The sequence below is a fragment of the Triplophysa rosa genome, linkage group LG6 (assembly GCF_024868665.1).
Source record: "Triplophysa rosa linkage group LG6, Trosa_1v2, whole genome shotgun sequence".
NCBI classification, from domain to species: Eukaryota; Metazoa; Chordata; class Actinopteri; order Cypriniformes; family Nemacheilidae; genus Triplophysa; species Triplophysa rosa.
Window position 1 is genome coordinate 14,030,003 of NC_079895.1, and position 20,785 is coordinate 14,050,787.

The following is a 20,785-nucleotide window of genomic DNA, read 5'->3' on the forward strand; positions in this document are numbered from 1 at the left end:
ATTTGTGGTATAGCATCAGTCTGAGCTGAGTGCTAAGCCTCTGGCAGCCCATAAAGTGAACAGGTGGTAATATTCATTCATGCTAAGGTCCAGCGGTTTATTTGGTGTTGGTGTAACTGTTATGCTACTCTTACTATGTGCTGTCTTTTGTTTATTGGACTTTCATCCTGCACTGTGAACTCTGAGTTGCTGTTTTTTGGCTAGCATTGTTCCTATTGTAAATTGTTTTGTCTGTCACGCTGTGTGGGATTGATGTGTTTATCAGAGATTCATATCTGACTGGTATGCTCTTTTTTATTTATTGGACGCATGCGCCTGGCCCGAAGTTAACTTTCGATCTGTTTTTGGTTATAATATAACAATTTATTTTATGTTTAATTTATGTTAATGTAAATTTTATTGTATATCATTTAAATATTAAAGTAAATAAAAAATACTCATACTCATTAATTTTGTGCAACAGAACGTTTGTTTATGCTCTTGCATAAACATAAACAAGAAACGTTCTGTTAAAAGTTTAATTATATTAAAAGTGAAGAAAGACTGACATGGGTCGTGTGTGCGTGCGCTGCTTGAGCTTTATTTGTTATATAAAGTTGTCCTCATTAACACACTTCACAAAACACATTGCAACACACTTGTGAGGACATTTTAATGGTCTAAAGTAAAAGGGCTCCAGCTCATAAAAATGTTTTTCTTTAAATCTAATGTCATGCACATGTTTGTGTGATGGTTCGGTTTAGGGGTAGGGTTATGGTATAGAATATTATTAGACTGATATAAAATCAATGGAAGTCTATGTAATGTCCTGACCAGTAAAACAATTGTGTGTGCGTGCGTGCGTGCGTGTGTGTGTCTTTGAGCCTGGCATGGTGCCATGGCCACAGATGAGATCTCTGTTCAAACACTGATTTCCACATTTCTGGATGTGACATTTCCTCTGTTTGCAAACTAGATGAAGTATATTGTTTGAGACACATCTGTGTGTATGCACATTTACACAGTTTCACAGTAACTTACAGATTCTTTCTGGTTGGTATCTACTGCAGGGACGTTTCATATATGAGAGAAAGCACTTTCAAAATATCATTCACTCCTAGTTCATGCCACCCAACTAATATTGAAATTGCATTCAAAGTTGCATTGGCACACACACATACACACACACGGACCACTGACACTCCTTACTCACATTACTCGAATGGGCTGGGCTAACTACCGTGGCAACCAGGCTCCTCCCCTGGGTGTGTGGGGAGTTTTTAAGTGGAGTGTTGGGAATGTTGTTTTTACAGAGGCACTGAAGGCAGAAGCGTGTGTCACTCAATCCAACCACACCGTTCAATACTCCTCTCACTGCATAAGCCCGCTTGCAAGCTCCAGGATGGGTGAGGACTCCTCTCACGCCGAGCGAAGCTCGTCCACCTTACCCAGGGAGGAAAGCAGCCCAACTCCACCAGCTCCTGCGGTGGATGCTCAGGATCTCCTCGTTCCGAGCTTCAGCGCCTGCTCGAATCCCTCTTCTCCCACAAACACCCTTTCCCGCCTGATCCCAAAATCTCCGACCAGCCCCACGGCCCCTGGAGGCCAGGTCAGTGCCATTACGGTGGTGGCTCTGCTCGACAAGCTGGTTGCCATGATTGAGTCGGTGCAGGAGAACCAGCAGAGGATGGAGAAGAAGCAGGCAGAGCTGGAAGGGGCAGTGAGGGTGGTTCAGGGCGACGTGACCAGGCTGACCAAGAGTCACATGTCCACAGCCAACAGCGTGGCCAAGCTGCTGGAGCGTTCGCGCAAGACCGGCATCAACGTGAAGGAGGTGCGGGAGCGTCTGGATAGACAGAGCAGCCAGGTGAAGCATCTAGAAGCCAACCACGCCCATCTGTTGAAGAGGAACCACTTTAAAGTGCTCATCTTTCAGGTGAGAGAAGTAGAAAACATAGAAGAATGAGGTCTTTCCACATATGAGAAAACGAACTAGCTATTTATTTAAACAAGAGTGTAACATTTTTGTATGTAGACCACATGCATTTTTTAGATCTTTTTAGAGAAATGCATGCACTTGAGTGTGGGATGCTTGCACAGTGATGTCCAATGCCTCAGCTGGAAAGTCAGGTTTTGTTGGTGTTTGCATGTTGTGTGACAATGCACACGTGGGAATTTTTCCTGTGTCTACATCTGGGGTAAACTGTGTGCTTTTAGATCATATTTGTTTACAATACACGTTGCAAACTTATCCTTTATCTTTTGCATAAAAGCCTCTCCTCACAAATAAATTTAAAATCAGATGATAAAGTCAGGTGTTCTGGCTAAACCAGCTTAGTGACCTCTGGTATAGTTTGCTAGTCTAATGTGTGATTCTAAAGGGAGGAGTCTTGTATGTTCAGATAAAGCCATTTCACACACTCAGGAAGTGCTATTATACTTTATGCCGGTTGGTTAATCTGAAGGGCGCGACATGTTGATTTAAGTGTCAGGCCCGTGGTTTTTCGAATAGTATTCTTATCTGATTGCCCCGGAGCGAGCCGCATGCAGCTGTGCATGCCAGGACAATGATCTTTAACTTGTAGTAGCAGGTAGAGGCATTTCTTAAGGGTGTTAGAGTTCTCCTCTTCAATATTTTTCAGGGAATCAGATTTCCCGAGGCTTATGTTATTCAGCACCATAATGTGGCAAATGTAAAGGAGCGCGTTTGAAACTGAATAGACGCCCTATGAAAGACGTACTTTTTCAACTCACAGAAATCCTTTGAAGCTTATATCATCCTGATCCACGTCACGTCAACACCTGATTACTCTGGAAAATTGACTCCAAGGCAGAAAAATGTCTCGGATGGATTCGCTTCCCAAAGAAAAAGACATTTTTGTTAAGGCAGTGGTGACGGGTTAATGGTTATTGAGCGATTCATTCTCCTCACCTCTGAGGTTACAAATACTTAATCTGAAGTATATTCATTCTAAATGATTACATTTCTTTCTCAGAGGGAAAACACGTTTTAGGAGTTTTCAGGAAATTGCTTAACGTTTTTTGTTTCTAATAACACTCAGTCCATCCTCTTGATGACTCTCGACTAATCCAGCTGTCAGAGAGTAAAGGCCTGTGGGGTTGAACAGTGAGGGTAAATGGGTGAGTCCGATTCTCACTCATAACATTCCTTTTGAGATCACAGGCAGCAGGTGATTTTCAGAAGTGGTATGTAGCCTGTGTTCATGGTATTAAAACACTTTGGCATGAGTGCTGCGCAGTATAATAGATAACACACAGGCGCATACACTGTTACACTTTCTTCAAAATATCTTCTTTTGTGTTCTGCGAAAGAAAGAAAGTCATAAAGGTTTGAAATGGCAAGAGGGTGAGTAAATGATGACAGAATTTTTGGGTGAACTATCACTTTAAGCGCATGTACTCATAAACCACTGTTTACTCACGTTGTACAGTTGTCATAGCATAGTTTTGGTCGACATTTTGCCATGCATTCCAAAAAGTGGCTGAACAGCACAGGTATGTCTTTGTATTCTTGTGATGGGTCGCTGACACTCACCTGTCTGGCATTATAGTGTTTCACATTTATTAAAAATCTTGACAATGCGGAGAGCAATACAATGCTCTGAATTCACTGACTGACTTTTGCAAAGCAGTACTCTTTCCTCTGTTTAGTTTTTTCCCTCCCATCATCTTTTTGTTCTCTTTGTTTGTTCATAAGAAGTGAGGTCCATGGGCGAATATCACAGGCCGGGAAAACAATGGTGCATTGTTCCACCCCTTTGACACTATTTAAAATTTTAAGCAAAAATGGAATGTAAACACGAGGGAGAAGCGTTGCAGAAACATTTGGTCTCACAAGTGGGTTTTCGAAGAATAAGAGCAACATTCCTTTTCGGTTGTGCACTTTATTCATAGTTTTGTTTTTGTTTTGTTGTGTTTTGCTTTTTTGGCTGAGGTATCTAATGATGCTCGCCCAGCCTGTGTGATAATTATAAACTTTGTGTGCACTATGCAAAGGCATTCTGTGATGGAAGGTGTGGTTTGAAAGCAAAAGGGCCTTTAGAAAGAAAGGAACACTGTAAACACACAGAGTCTGGCATTGAAAGTGTATGCGTGTGGGAGAGAGAGAAAGAGGGTCCGGTCAACAGCCTCATTTCACTTAACAAGCACTAATTATCTTTGGTAATTACTGTCCATTTATTTATGTTTATGCATCATTGATCTTTCTGTATTCTCGAAAAGGCATCAGCTTAGATTCCTAAAAAATGTGTCTCTACGTGCTGTCGCTCTTCACTGCAGCTTTGGTCTCTGTGTGTACTGTATGTGGTTGCCAGGACTTGTTAAGGGGTCATTAGATGCGTTCATGTTTCTTGAGGCAACAGTTCAGACGACGACTGATGCCTTATGCTTTTAGAAAACAACAGTGAGGTGTTTTTGCTAATAGAAAAACAGGATGAATAATGTTAAGTATGCATGTTTCCATGACGTCTATAGCAGCAGTTTAAACAGCTTAGATTCGTAAGAAGTAAAATATACCTTCAGTGTATTCACGAACGCCTGCAGAGTCTGCCAACCTGCATGACTGATGGCAAACATGAGGCTTTTATGAACAGCCATAAAACACATTTTATTGCTTTTATGTTTTTTGAAGGGGGAATAGTTTTGGCCGAGATGTTTCTGCAATGGGTGTTAACAAAAACACTTGACAACTGTCATTTTTCACACCTTTGTAGTTGTACCGATTCTCCTCATCATTTTACACTCTGAAACCCTCTTGAACATTGTCAGGGTTTATTTTGGCCCATTGGTGCCATGAAACGCCTTCAGTGAGGTTATGTAACTCTGCTCGATCCCAAAAATGTCACGTATGATTGGCTATCATGAGGATTTATGTATTTGTGCATTTCATAATCATCAAGATCTTTAGTGGATGACAAAAACATGTAGTATATACAGTATATATAGTATATATATATATAGTATGATTGTGCAGATGTGAATTGTGGGAAAATGCCAGTCTTTTGAGATATGCAGAGAAGGAAAACAATCTGATAGTCAGTGTTTACTGTCCCTCCCATTACGAGAATAAGCTTTTTACAACGACTCAGATTTTGATTATCAAAACACATTTTCCACAATTACATGGGGGTATGCAACAAAACACATTCTTTCATACAATCAAAAGCATGAGTTCCTTGAAAATTCACATGCAGTTGATCAGATAGAATTAACTGGGAAGAGAAGAATGGAAATCAAACTGATATATGAGNATAGCCTATATTTGTATAGGTATAAGTGTGTATATGTACTGTATAATGAATTTACTCACATGATGTGAAGCGCTGAATGAACACCTCCACTGTGTTTTCATCAGGGGAGAGAGAGAGAGAGAGAGAGAGAGAGAGAGAGAGAGAGAGAGAGAGTGGGCATGTTTCTGCTCTCTGCACTGGATTTCTGGTTTGACAACTCATCTCCTCCCTTTATATCTGTACTAACACACTCCAAGCATGCACACATACACATGAACATTTTTCATTACACAAGGACATACAATAAACTCGGAGATGCGTTATCCAAATAGTGTTTTACTCCATGTATTTTTACAATTTATAATGAGATTTCGGTTAAACTGTATATTTAATCCTTCTTAAAACGTCCTACCTCCTACCCACCATTCATTTGGCAAAGCATCAAGCTTCTTTTCAGTAAGGGTGTGTCTGAGGATTGGGGTTAAGTGAGGTAAAACAGGCGTTGGGACTAGTTTAAGATTAGCATTGAAGTCAGAATTAGGATAAGGTTAAGGGTAAACTGATGTTATAGGGTGTCGGGAAAGTTGCAGTGATGGTTACAACTAGATTAGGATTAGTTTTAGGGTCATGGTTATAGGATTAGAATGTGGTTAGAGTACGATTAGGGTTAGAGGTGTTATAGTTGTTTGACACTAGTCAGGATAAGAGTGAAACTGGATTATAGCTCAGTTAGGTTTTACTATATAAGCTTTTATTGCAAACATCCAGGGTTTTTTTCAATAATAAAAAAACTGTAAAATGCAAAGATACACATTTTCTTCTCTGAAGTCACTGTGTGTTTAAGACCTGTGTGAAAGAAGATGGAGTAAGATATGAAATGAGCTTTCAAACATCACAAGTGAAGCGCAGTGAAGATTAAATGTTGCCATGCTCCTGCAGGTGTTATTAGATTCACTCAAATAAATACGGTCTAATTAGAAAAATGATACTTGAGGCAGCATGACTAATCATGTGTTTAATTCAAGCGAATAGACAGAGACGCTCAATGTTCTTGAGTCTGAATCTAAACCCGAGAAAGAGAGAGAGAGAGAGAGAGAGAGATCCCTTTTAAAAACAGGCCTTTTTTAGTGGAGCACATTGATTCTTACCATTTTTGGACTGAAAGAGACAGACCGCAATAATTGAAAGTGTATAAAGACTGCTTTTATGACGCTAAAACACGCTTTTATGACGTCTTGTGCACCAGTCTTTTTGTACCAGTATACTGGTAAGAAACTGCGATTCTCCCCACATTAAAGGGATAATCACATTTCTGTCCCTGTTTATTCACCCTCGTGTCATTCAAAACTTCTGCGTGACTCGTTCTTCCGTGGAACACGAAATAAGATATTTTGAGAAATATGTTTGGTTATCAACCTTCTTCAAAATATCTTCTTTTGTGTTCGGTAGAAGAAAGTCATACAGGTTTGAAATGGCATGAGGATGAGTAAATGATGAAAGAATTTTCATTTTTGGGTAAATTATCCCTTTAAGTTGTACTATGTTTAGCAATCAAGTTTTCAATAAAAGAGACCTTTTAATTCAATATAAATTTCAGAAGTGCGGAAAGGTGATACCATTAATTGGCATCTGATCCATTTAGTACCACACAGTAGAGGTTCATAATAGAAAATCTTTGAAAATTTAGATTCATTCAATTTTTTTGTTATTGCCTAAAGAGGCAAAACAAAAAATGCAAAGGAATATATTTTCTTGGTTTATCTGGGTGTGCCCACTAAATGATTATATCAACACGAGTATTATCGGATAAAAAGTCTAATCCACTTAAATATGAATCAACAAATACAATCCAACACTTCAGGGCAGTACACCTGCTAACAGCATATTGTGCATATTGTCCTCTATGTATTACAGTACTTTTCTACAGTTCTCGCCACAGTCCTGCAGATCGAAGGCTTTGAAAGCACATTGCTTTGGTGCATTTTACTGAATTGTGTTTAAGCCAGTTGGCCATTGCTTTCCACCTATTCTTTTCACCCGGAGCAAAGCCAACGATTCTCTTCTTCCACACCTCATAAACATATATCAGATGAGGGAGCAGATTTTTGTCTGCCGTGTGTATTCCGTGGCCTTTTACACAAAATCCTGCTAATGGGGCATTACGTGTAGGCTGTATGTGCCAATTTTTTTGTCTTCATTCAGATAATCGCACAAGTGTTATAACTTGCATGGGTTCATGCCTATTCAGATTGAGAGAAGGGTGGCACATGCCCCTCAAGATTTTGAATGCAACCTCTGAAAAGAACTATTAAAATGAAGTTGCACGTCTATTTTAGGTAAAGAAGTTTTTGTAGATAGTACATTCATGACTATCTCTTAGACCATTTTTTTCTTAGTGTACTGTGCACAAATGCGATACTGCAAGCATGCACAAGTGACACATCCTTCCTTTGTGTCTTTCCTATGTAAGTCTCCTCCCCATTGTTCTTGCATTTATCTTTCCTCTGTTTCTTTCCTGTGTTTTCTCTGCTCTTGTGCCATCTTTTCGGTCTTTAAGACGTCTGAGTGACACACACATTGCTCTCATCTCTTTCGATGTTTCCACTCCAAAAAGTTTAGAGGCCTCCAGTGGGGCGCAGTAATTATCCATCCTCCCATTACACACTGATGCAGGGATATCAACATGTGACACAATGTTTTCAAAAGTTCTCTCACTCAGTCTCCTCCTCTTTCTCTTCCTCTGAGCCTCACGGGGCATTGTGTGTCTAGATAAAGGTCAAAATCTGAATGGCAAATGTCTCGATATATTACCATGTTACAAGGCCTGAGAAACATGTTAAGGAAGGTGGATACAAAATGAAAAACACTTACAAAGATTTGAGCTTTAGATTTGAGCTGAATTGGACTGAATGGATGACTGAAAACACAATATCACAGATCCTGGTGATATTTACACTATTATTAATTAAAATCCACCATATATTACCAAGTATCCAGAGATTGAAAGCTGCTCCTTGTATACTGTGACTAACAGAAGAAAGCTGACAACTCCCAGCTCTAGTTTCTATCTCACTCTTGAACCCGAGGGCTGTTACTCTGTACTGCATGTGTGCTCATGAAGAAACTGGTTATCCTAGCGTGAACACTGGTTTTTGACTAGATCTGTGCCCTCTGGGTTTTACTAGGTTTTCAAAAGCAAAACGTTATTAAAGATGAAGTTCCAAAGGTCCAAATCCCATTACACAAAAACAAATTCAGTTTTGGAAGAGCTTATCTTATTTTACTCACAATTATGTGTTTTATTTATGAAAAACTAGAGTTACATTCCTTCACTGAAATATGCAAACACACAATGAGATGGCACTGAAAGAGCAGAATTTCTTCACAATTCATGACCTAAACAACCTAAATCTTGTGTTTTGTTAAACAGATGTTTCACAGACAGTTTTGCAAATCCAGTTATGAAGACCCTGAGAAGTTGATGATATTTTTTGTAACTCTGCCGGTTTTAACTTTACTCTGACTTTGATTTGAACACAGGCACACACCCATAAGGCTTGGTAAATACCATTTGTCTGTCAGTAGAGATGATAGCCTTGCACAGTGTTCATGTGTATGAAGTAAGCTGAATACAGCTCCCTTTGCAATGCACAATTTTCTAAACAAGTACTTGCAGTCGCAGGTTTTATATAAAAAAACTTGCATACAATAACAAATCTATAATTCAAATGCTCAGCTCTTGGACAGGGAAAGGTGCGGACTCTGAATTATTGGGAGTGTTGTAAGTGCCCTCAGGAGGGAGCAGGTGAGCGTGCAAAAGCTCTATTCGTCCTGCCTAACCACCTTTCCCTGAGGGCCTGATCTACATTTACTTTTTGTTCCTTAAGCGTTAAGCATAACCCCAGTAACCTCAGCAGCCATGTCTGACGTATGCGTGCATGAGGGGAGTTTTGAGGGTGTGTGTGGGTGATAAGAGAATATTCAGCACTGTATAGTTGTGTGTGAGCTGAAAGGGAGTGTTTTTGCAGTTAATGATTGAATAAATCGATTGAGTAATGGTTATTAAAACATGTATAATCACAAAATAAAACACAAAGATAGGTCACATGCAATCAATATTGGGCTGCACTTAAAAAGGTTGTCTTGCGAAAAATTATTAGATTAGTAAAACAAGACTTCAGTTGTGTGATCTTAAAAATGCATTTTATATATGTAGCCTAAATCAAATCTGTTGAAAAGCAATTTGGTGGGAAGAGAAACCTTTCAATAGCTTTGGAATAAGTCCAGGACAATGCCTCTACACGTCTTGTGTATAGCTAGCTGTGCCACAAACAGGTTTTTCAGTAGACTGAGCGATCACTTAAAAAACAAATTAGCTAACCAACTCGTTCTTCGTTTTGGTTTTAGGGTAACACGTTACAATAAGGTTGTATTTGTTGACAAATATAGGTAACGCATGATACTTTAAGATCATTTATTAATCTTAGTTCATGTTCATTTCAACATTTACTTACACGTTTTTAAAATCAAACGTAAAATCAACAAACAAAGATAAATGCTGAATAACTATTGCTCATTGTTAGCTCATGTTAGTTAATGCATTTACAAATGTTAACAATTAAAACTGCAAAGTGTTGTAGATTTTTGTTACAAAATATTACTTTTTGTTACTTGGTGTAAAACAGTGTAACTGTGAATTGCACATATTGTATAACTTACAGTGTTAGATCACATACATATTGAATGCAGATTGTTACCTTATTGTGTACCTTAATGTTTTTCTTTAAAGAAATATTTTCTTTTTCCGCACTTTTAGGAGGACCATGAAATCCCAGCTACTCTGCTCACCAAAGAGGGTTTGGCCTCTCTCTCTCAGGATGACACAGTTCCATCCGCACCAACTCCACTCACTGATTTAAACCGCTCGCATGAAGAAGGCCTACAGACCATCAACCTCTCCTCTGATGAGGAGGAGGAAAAGGGAGCATCAAGCCCCCTGGCAGAAGGTGGCACAGAGTCCCTGACAGATCTGCACGAGGAGAGTCTCCCAGACCTGGGAAGCGAACGTCTGGAGCGTTCACGTGTCGACAAATTCAAGCGCTCCAGTCTGAAGAAGGTGGATAGTCTGAAAAAAGCTTTGTCGCGTAGCAACATCGAGAAACAAATCAACAAGATTGTGCCTCCAGATCAACGTCAAAAGATCAAGAAAAGCTTCACCCCCAACCATCCGAAGAGCCCCACTTCCAAGAGCTCGTCTTTCAAAGTCACCCCAATGACGTTCAACATCAAGAAGGTGCGAGATGGAGATCCTAACTCCGTTCAGGAGCCTGAAAGCTCTCCCAGAAATCTCAGCCCGGTGGAGGTTCCTCCCATAGGGGGACCTGATGGTGAGCTGCACTTGGCTGAGTTACACTCCCCAGAGAAAACAAACGGAGACGAGCATCACAGTCCATCCACCCCGGGCAGTGCAGATGGTGAGGCTTCTGGCGCAGAAGACGGAGGAGATCTTGAGAATGGTCCCTCTGTAACGCTAGTCGAAGAAGAAGTGGAGAAAGAAGATGATGGTGCTGTTAATAATGTCGAAAATGGAGAAGAGGATAATGAAGAGAAGGAGGAGGTGAAAGAACCAAGATCTGTGGTGGAGGCATCTCCCGCATCGTATGCAGCCACTGTTGAGCAAACTTCTTAGATTTGTTGTGTTTTTTTTATCAATAGCCCTGACTTGAGTCTATTACTGAGAATCAGTTACTCCCTTATTATGTTACCAAGCTTGTTTAATGTTAAATAGCATGTGTGCTGAATTAACATATCGCCCTGAATTAACCCCAAATATAATGTAACGATAACCCATTATATTAAATCCCTAAATTATGTTCTTTTGAGAGCAAATTCCATTGAAATTGATTCAAAGGTCTATGATACACTAAGACCGCTGTAACCACAATGATGCAGCAAAATAACTATATTTTCTTCTGGGAGATGTAAATACCATGAAATTGACTGAATTCAACACCCAAACTCTCACGGTTTTTTTCACCTGTGCAGACGAGAATATGAGTGTGTGTCAGTCTGTCCTTTGTTGCTTGTCCAGACACTCTTCTATGTACATACATTTTAGTATTTAATCACTTACAAAAAAGTAGTGGTACTACCATGATTTAAAAGAAAAATGGTACTACGGTAACACCATAGTTTACGCGACACTACCGCCATAGCACCGTGGTGGTAATATCATGGTACTGTTGAAGTACTTTGGAGTATGATGTAAATGCAATGGTATGTATGAATAGTACATTGAATAGATCTCATTCCATTATTGTACCCAAGTACCCTACAGCACTTTTTTGTAAGTGATAACGGAAAACTAGAAAAGTTACTTTTTTGACACTTTTAGAACTTTTATTGAAATATTTAGCATAACTCTGGCTTGGATAAATATTCATTTTGGAGATTAAAGCTGATTGTACTGCCTGCTATGGTGAGAAGTGTGTTTACAAAGTTTCTGGGGAAAATCCAGCACAATTGAATGCCGTCTCCATAGCAACCCTGCCTGCTGCCAACAACTCTCCAATTACCACTGTAGTCTACAGCAAGGGCACACACACACACACACACACACACAGCTTTACACGGAGTTGTTGAACAACAGAGTTGCGACACACTTTGATCTCGCTGCTGCGTGGTCACGTGGTTTTGTGTGTTTAATTTGACTAGGAAGGATACATAATGTGCAATACATTAACAATATGCATGCATTCATCTGTTTCTTATGCTTCCATGATCATCACATATCAATGTTAAGTTATGTTAAGACATTCACATAAAAATGCACAAGTAATTTATCAATAAATAATCAATGACTGCAAGTAAATGCACCGCAAAGAATACTGAAACATGAACAAGACTAACATTTTCAGTCAGTATGAGATTTTATTATATAATTTATTTAAAAAAAATTAATGAGCAGTCTTCATAGAAAATCATTCAACCACACATATAGATACAGAAAAGCCATTTTTATTCAAGAAAACAATATTTTGTTACAAAAACATCCTTAAAACACCAGTTTTACAGAGATTTATCAACTTAGCAGCGAATGTGTTTAGGAAACAGTGAAATGAATGGGCTTCAATGCAATGTTTGGAACTATAGAGCCCTCCATGACACAAGTTAGGCGTAAGTTTGATTTTGACATAACGTTCCATATGGTCTGCAGAGCCGCATTGTCACTAAAGTTTAGCGCTGTTTACTTGACTTAATTAAACAATATAATAATTTAACAATACTTAAAATAAGTTTTACTTGTAATAGTTTTCTACAATGTTCTTCATTGTTGTCACTCTCATTGCTACACTGTATGCAAGATCAGTTTCCTTAGAAATACACCAGAATATGCAATTATCCACTCAGTATGTTTAACTGCATCTACAGTCTGGATAAAATATACTTTTTATATACATACATATTTATGCCTACATTTTTAAAACTACTGTATGTATGACTGAGTGCTTAATAGTCCTCTATAACAGTGCAACCTTATTATAACTTTAATATAATGCACAACAAATAACATAATCATGTTCAAAAGCCTAATCACCTGTGACCCTGCCTCTGTCTCTCCACCTGGGCTACAGCTTGGTAAGGCTGCTTCTGCCACCTAATAAAATGACACAATTGGTGGTGCATGGCATCTGAACAATTCAAAGCTCTCATTTTAAACACTCACTGAGAAACTATACTGTAGATTCTCAACCTAACATTTATAACAGTACTGAATTTCACAACTAACATTCTACCTCATTGTTTGACCTCATCTGTGACCCTGCCTCTCCCCAACATGACAGGACTGCTTCTATCACCTGACCTGACAGAATAATGCCTTATTGCATTCCATATGAACACATTTATGGCTTAGATATGTATAGCTTACCAGTGTTGGGTAAATTACTCTGAAAAAGTAATGAATTACTAGTTACTAATTACATATTCAATAGTGTAATTAGATTACTGTACAAATTACTCTCTCCAAAAAGTATTTAATTACTTATCATTAATTACTTTCTATATCCTCCATCAAGATTAGAATTGATTGAAGGATAGACATGAAACGGCTCTTTTAATTCATTCAAATAATGAATAAATAACTTCATAAATTATTCTTATTAACTGACCAAAGTATACAAATGTGAAAAGGATACATTAAAGCATACATTTTAAAGTTAGACTAATAATTTTGATGTCATTTCCACTATTGAATATATTACACAGTATTTAGTTCAATTACATCAGAAGTAACTGTAATTAAATTACAGAAAAAATAAGAGTAATCCCTTACTTTACTTTTTCTAAGGAAAAATATTTAAATTACAGTAACTAATTACTTAGTAACTAGTTACACCCAACACTGTATCTTACTATAATCATTACAAATGCCATAAACAAAAGCAATTAGGAAAATGTTTAAGTGGCTTACGTTGGTTTGTTTTACATTTATATCATGTTCATGATATACATTTTATATTGCCTCACACAGCAGAACTAATCACTAACAGTTAGACAGAAACATAATTTGGATCATAATTTGGAGAAATGCATATAAAAATAAGCATTTTTAGCTCATTAATGCATATGAAACAGTCGATTGTCATGATATTCAACTATATTTAGCTATCCTCATAGATGTAAACAAGTACAGACTAACGTTTAAGTTTGCAACTCATCTGGTTAAGGGATTGTCATGCAATGTGAAAAATACTGTTCCTGAATCATGTGACACAACTTGTCCCGTATGTTTGTCAATAAACTGTTGGTACGAAGGTTTTCTTACCAGTAGCCTGCATAATCATGCTCATCGCGTCTTGTTGACACAGCTCTGCTTCGGCGCTTTGTAACTGAATCAGCTGCAGTCTAAAAGTCACACACTTTAGCGACAGAAGGCAAAGCCAATCATAAAGCGACGTGAGCTACTGAGGTGGGACTCATTATAGAGAACGAAACTTAACAATTTGTGTACCACAAACTACGCTATTTTTCCAGAACACGGTTGTAAAAGATTTTTAATTTCAATTAAATGATTCCTGGATAAATAAATCTTGAATAAAATAAGTAATAATTAAAAAAGAAAAGACACAGACGGACAACAGTGGTTATATATAATTGTAGATTAATTGTTTGGTCGAAATTATTGGTAGGGACAATTTAGTGTTCCCTGAATATTGTCCCTACCCAAATCGACTCCTTTGACTTCCGCATTCCATTCTTCCAATAGACGTCTATGCGAGTGTCGCAACTCTGTTTTTCAACGGCTCTGGGTCTACAAGCATACAGTACAATAAAACAGTAGCATTTATGACCCTGTCTGTAAAACCAGGCTAAAGTCTCACAATTAAATTATGAGATAACATGCATCAAAGTTTGATTTCCCCTATAATTTCACTAATTTGAACTGATGACATAGTTATATTTTCATATTTTACTTTTTTCTTAAGAACCTAATACAATAAACTGGCAGATTATTTGGCTTGTATAGCTTGTAGTATATAGCATTAGCTTTTTAAACCTGCAAGTCCAGTACACTGTAAAGAGATTTATCTTAACATGATCCGAACACAAAAATCTCTTGAGCATACAACATACAACAGTGTCTATATGAAGAGTTTGGTTCCAAAATGCGATAATGTGAAAAAAAAGTGTTTTATTATGTTAGTTAGCTGTATTTTTTTTTTGATATTATAGATATACAAAATGCACAATAAAAAACATGATTTTTGAACATTTTATTTTTATATATTACAGTTAGTTGCCTTGGTAGACAAATATTGTCATGGCAACCAGTTTTTATCACTGTATTTTACATTTACCTCATATTTAATACATATATATTTAGAAAATATAATCTGCAAATCATCTGTTTATAAAAGATGGTTCATTACCAACTAAAGAGCTAGTTAAACAACCTTGGTTGTTCAGACAGTTCAAGTGCACAATAAAAAAGGAAAGTATATCCCACTTTACTCCATGATGAAAAAAGATACAGAGTATACATTCATTTTTGTACAAAAACTACAAAACTGCTAAAATACGTTGAGAACAGTAGTATTGGAATGTAGAAATAAATTGTTAATATCGCGGAGCAGGCCCGGATTAACACAGTGTAGTGCCCTAGGGTGACCATATTTGAAGTGCCCCCCCAACTCGCATGTTAGTGTAACATGAACATATCGTACTAAATATGTTTATTTCCATCATAAATGGCATGTATGAGGACTACATGCAAAACCATATGTCTAAAAAACATTGCAAACACACCAACAGCTGAATTCAGCACCACAGAGAGCACATCAGTAAAGCACACACACAATTAACTTCAAAGCATCTCTAACTAACTAACTAACAAACAATAACCACCAATGTACACAAACGGTGATGTACAGAATCCTATGCAGAACAAAATCCACGCTGGAGATTTAATGTATATTTGTTGTACAGGACCTTAAATTTAGATTAACTTTCAACAAATTCATTCGGTACAGAGATTTAACTTTAACATATTTTACTTGTAAACCAGCATCACATAATTGTCCAGAAATAATGGTAACCTATAGCAGAACATCTTTTTTTCTAGACTTTGTTCATGCAAAATCGTTAGTTAAATCCTCAACGTCCATTCCCTTGAATAGTTAGGATTCAATAGCAAGCAGGGAGAGTGCAGACAGCCGCTTCTGTCTCATGGTTGTCCTGAGTTGAGTTCATTCTTTACTCTTTTAAATTGAGAGAAAGATCTCTCGCCCTCGCAGTTGGTAACGAGAAGGGTTAAGAACAGTCGGAGTATATAGGTCCCATGGGGACCTCAATTTTGGTCCCCACGGTGACACGAGTCCCCATGTGTTGGTGTGCATTCAGGTTTAGGTCCCCACTGGGATATACAAACATGAACACACAAGGCACACACACACACACACACACACACACAGTGTTTCTCATATACTTTCCAGGTGAGAAAGTACATTCCTGGTTCTGATGGATAGCTTCTCCACAGTTCATTTTCCACTGCCTGGATAAAGAAAAGGTGGGAACGGATTGATGGTTATAGTTTCCATGGGTTAGCCGAAGTTTGGAGTACCTGCATGCTCTACAGGTGTGCCGCCTACAGGCCTTATCACAGCCCCTCTCAGACCACACTGCACTATGCGGGCGCAGAGGAAGGTTTCATGCCTGATCACGTTGAACAACAAAAATACTGAAACACAACATGAGATTTTACATGAGACAACATGAGAAAATAGACTTGAGTTTGGTGACACCATCTAGACATCAGTTATAGATTTTACATTGTATTCCCATGTTGATAGGTTCGGGGTCTTCAGAAACATTGAAAGCTTTATTATAATTTTGTTTATATTTTCAATACAATAGCAGCCTGCTTTGGCTTTTTTATTGTACAAAGCAATCTCTTATTTTTTTGCCATGTTACTTAATCCATGCAAACCAAGAGAGATTTTGAGTGTCCACTCATTCTTCTTAGCCAGAGTGGAACATGTAAAAGAGAGGTAAGATAAATATTTCTGCATGACAGCAAACTTCATGGTTTCATTTTCAACATCAACCACATGTGGGTTTGGCGGGCACTCTGAAATCCATCTGGCTCTCAGGTGCACTGAGGAATCAGGTTGTATTGGTGCATATTTTTCTCCAATACCCAAAAATGTTAATTCTGTCATCATTTACTCACCCTCAGATTGTTCCAAACCTGTATAAATTTATTTGTTCTGCTAAACACAAAGGAAGATATTTTTAATAATGTCTGGAACCGTGCAGATCTTGTCCCCCATTGACTCCCATAGTATTTATTTTCCCTACTGTGGCAGTAAATTTGGGACACTTAAATATACTGCTTAAATATATAGAGGGGTATACGTAAGAAGAGCTTTAGCTAATTCAATTCAATTCAATTCAATTTTATTTATATAGCGCTTTTCACAATGTGCATTGTTCCAAAGCAGCTTTACAGGAGCAAATAAGAAAAACACAGAAAGGTAAAACACAGCACAGTGCATGGTGTTTATAGACCAAGCAAGATCATTATAATAAATAATATCTAATAAATAAATGAATAAATAAATGAAGTCTCCCGGTGAGCAAGCCAACACTGCACTGCTCTGCTGTGGCGAGGAACCCAAACTCCAATGCTGAATAATGGAGAAAAAAAAACCTCGGGAGAAACCAGGCTCAGCCGGGAGGGCCAGATCTCCTCTGACGTGTCATAGCTGCACTCAGTGACCCCGACCAAAGCCACCGAGCAACGTCCACGAAGAACAGGGAGAGCCCACGAGCCGCGACCCAGGAAGCCCCACCCGCCGAAACCGTGCAGGTCCAACCCGGTCCCATTCCGCGATCAACAACAGACAACAGAGGAACAACCAGGGAAAAGTAGTAATGGCATAATTAACTTTATTCCTCTGTTGTCCGACATCGACCACAAAACAAGACCAACCAGACCAGACCCACACAGTCCCAACAAATGAAACGCCCCGAACCACAACCAACAAGCCCCCCCACTCCCTACAACACCCACCCAGCTACCTCCAATCAAAGTCACTGAGTGCAGCCATAACTTCAAACTGCTGTCGTGTGATGTAAGTTTAGCATTAAATACCAAGTATTGTAAATTTAGCATTTATGTGACAGGTAGTCCGTCTTTGCTCTCGGTTGGGGATGGAATTGTCTGAGCTGGGCCGGCCAGATGGTCGCCTTTTTCTTGGGTGGTGATGGAATTGCCTTGGATGGAGCTGGATGGTCAGTCAGTCCGCAGGCTCTCGCAGGAGGATGGCACGGGATTTTCAGATGTAGCTGGCGTAATCTCTAGTTGTGGATGGGCATATGACGTTCATCTGGGTCTGGCGGAATCTCTCCCTACCTCGGGATGGGCATCCCGAGGCGAGGGCAGAAACAGAAAGAGAATAATTAGCGTAGCTGCTGTTCATTAGCTATGTATTAGTGAATGCTTGGCTGAAAAGATGTGTCTTTAATCTAGATTTAAATTGGGAGAGTGTGTCTGACCCTCGAATAGTATCGGGGAGGCTATTCCAGAGTTTAGGTGCTACGTATGAGAAAGCTCTACCCCCTTTGGTGGATTTAGTTATTCTAGGTGTTATCAAAAGTCTGGAGTTTTGAGATCTTAGAGAGCGTGATGGGTTGTAGTGTGGTAGAAGCTCTGTTATGTAGGTAGGGGCTAAACCGTTTAAGGCTTTATAAGTAATTAAAAGAACTTTAAAGTCAATACGATACTTAATGGGTAACCAGTGAAGGGTTGATAACATTGGGGTTATGTGATCGTATTTTCTGGACCTGGTTAGAACTCTGGCAGCTGCATTCTGAACTAACTGTAGTTTGTTTATTGATGCTGCAGGACAACCACTAAGCAGTGCATTACAGTAGTCAAGTCTTGAGGTCACAAATGCATGAATAAGCTTCTCTGCGTCAGCCACACATAAAATATTTCGCAATTTGGCAACATTTCTAAGGTGGAAGAAGGCTGTTTTTGTGACATTTGAGATGTGATTTTTAAATGACAGGTTGCTGTCTAATATAACGCCAAGGTCTTTAACTGTATTTGTTGGAGTAACAGTGCAGCCTTCAATTTGCAGGTCATAATCCGAAATATTCTGCTCACGTGTCTTTGGTCCGATAAGTAATATTTCTGTTTTATTAGAATTTAAAAGAAGGAAATTACAAGTCATCCAATGCTTTATATCGTCGATGCACTCTGCCAATTTGGATAGTTGGAAGGAATCATCTGGTCTTGATGAGATATATAGCTGAGTATCATCTGCATAACAGTGGAAGCTAATTCCATGTTTTCTAATAATGTTTCCAAGGGGCAGCATGTATATGGAGAATAGCAAGGGTCCTAAAACCGATCCCTGAGGTAATCCATAATTTACTTGCGTTAGATTTGATGATTCCCCATTTAAATGGACAAATTGATGTCTGTCTGATAAGTAAGATCTGAACCATTGTAGTGCCTGTCCCTGAATACCGGTATAATTGTGTAAGCGATCTAGAAGTATTTTATGGTCTACAGTATCGAACGCAGCACTAAGGTCGAGCAGGACTAGGAGTGAGATGTTACCTTTATCTGATGCTATAAGCAGGTCGTTTGTAATTTTAACGAGCGCAGTTTCAGTACTATGATGCGGTCTAAAGCCTGACTGGAATTTTTCGTGTATGTCATTATTTTGTAAGAAAGAGCACAACTGAGTGGACACTACTTTTTCTAGTATTTTAGACAGGTAAGGGAGATTTGAAATCGGTCTATAGTTTCCTAGTTCATTGGGGTCTAAGTTTGGTTTCTTGATAAGAGGCTTAATGACGGCCAGTTTAAAGGGTCCTGGGACATGGCCTAGATTAATTGACGAGTTGATAATGTTATAAATGGGCTCAATTGCAACGGGTAATAACTCTTTTAATAATTTAGTTGGTATGGGGTCTAATAAGCAAGTTGTAGGTTTAGATGTTGCAATAAGTTTAATTAAATCTTCCTGTTTTATAGGTGAAAAACACTGTAGCCTTTCTTTTGGGGCGATGGTTGGTACTAATTTATAGGACAGACTTGGAGGTTGAGTTTTTACTATTTTGTCTCGTATGTTTTCGATTTTCTCTGTAAAAAAATTCATGAAATCATTGCTACCAAGGTGCGGCGGAATACCCAGGTCAGGTGAAGTCTGTTTATTTGTTAGTTTAGCAACTGTACTAAATAAAAACCTTGGATTGTTTTTGTTAGTTTCTATGAGGTTACGGAGGTGCTCAGCCTTTGCTGCTTTTAGTGCCTTTTTATAACAGTTTGCACTCTCTTTCCACGCAATTTTAAAGACCTCTAATTTGGTTTGTTTCCATTTGCGCTCCAGTTTACGTGTTTCTCTTTTAAGGGCGCGTGTTTCTCTTTTCTGGCAAATAACATAATTATTTGCCAGAAAGACGAGATGGACATTACACTGCGTTTTGACATCCTCACGTGATTGATATAAAAAAGGAGTACAAATGAGGTATGTAATGCAAAATTTACTTAGGGGCATTATGGATTATAATTTCCTTAAAAAATATTTCACACTTTCAGTAAAGAAACAAAAGTGTTTCATGTTCAGGTTTACTATGTATGTTTGATGGCTATTTGTTGAAAGAGTGTGATTAGTGGCTGATTTGTTGAATCTCACTTCTAAGGGGGATATTGTCTCCACCGTGTGGTCACATGCCATTCCATCATCTGCTTCCTGACACCTATCAAACGTTAGCAATTTCTTGCTATGTTACCGTTACATTTCAGGTTAATTTGCAGACAATTAAATACCACGGTGTGACGTCTTACGAATGTTATAAATTAACATTAAGTTTTGACTTTTGAAAACCACATATATGTAGTTTTCAGAATTAAACATGGCGTCACGGTGGCCGAGAGGTTAAGGCGTTGGACTCGAAATCCAATGGGGTTTCCCCGCACAGGTTCGAATCCTGTTCGTGACGAATTTTTAAGTTACATTTTGTTACAATAAACCAACTTG

At 38.5% G+C, this 20,785-nt stretch overlaps 1 protein-coding gene and 1 non-coding gene across 2 annotated transcripts; both read left to right on the forward strand.

Moving 5' to 3' along the window:
- The first annotated feature begins 1,186 nt into the window (after positions 1-1,186).
- cavin2a (caveolae associated protein 2a) lies at positions 1,187-11,699 on the forward strand. Its single transcript, XM_057336394.1, has 2 exons — positions 1,187-1,915; positions 10,045-11,699. The coding sequence occupies exons 1-2, from the start codon at positions 1,202-1,204 to the stop codon at positions 10,915-10,917; spliced, it is 1,587 nt and encodes a 528-aa protein (XP_057192377.1). The 5' UTR covers positions 1,187-1,201; the 3' UTR covers positions 10,918-11,699.
- Positions 11,700-20,665: 8,966 nt separating this feature from the next.
- On the forward strand, positions 20,666-20,747 carry trnas-cga (transfer RNA serine (anticodon CGA)). The gene has a single exon. It is a non-coding gene; the product is annotated as a tRNA-Ser (tRNA).
- The last annotated feature ends 38 nt before the right edge of the window (positions 20,748-20,785 follow it).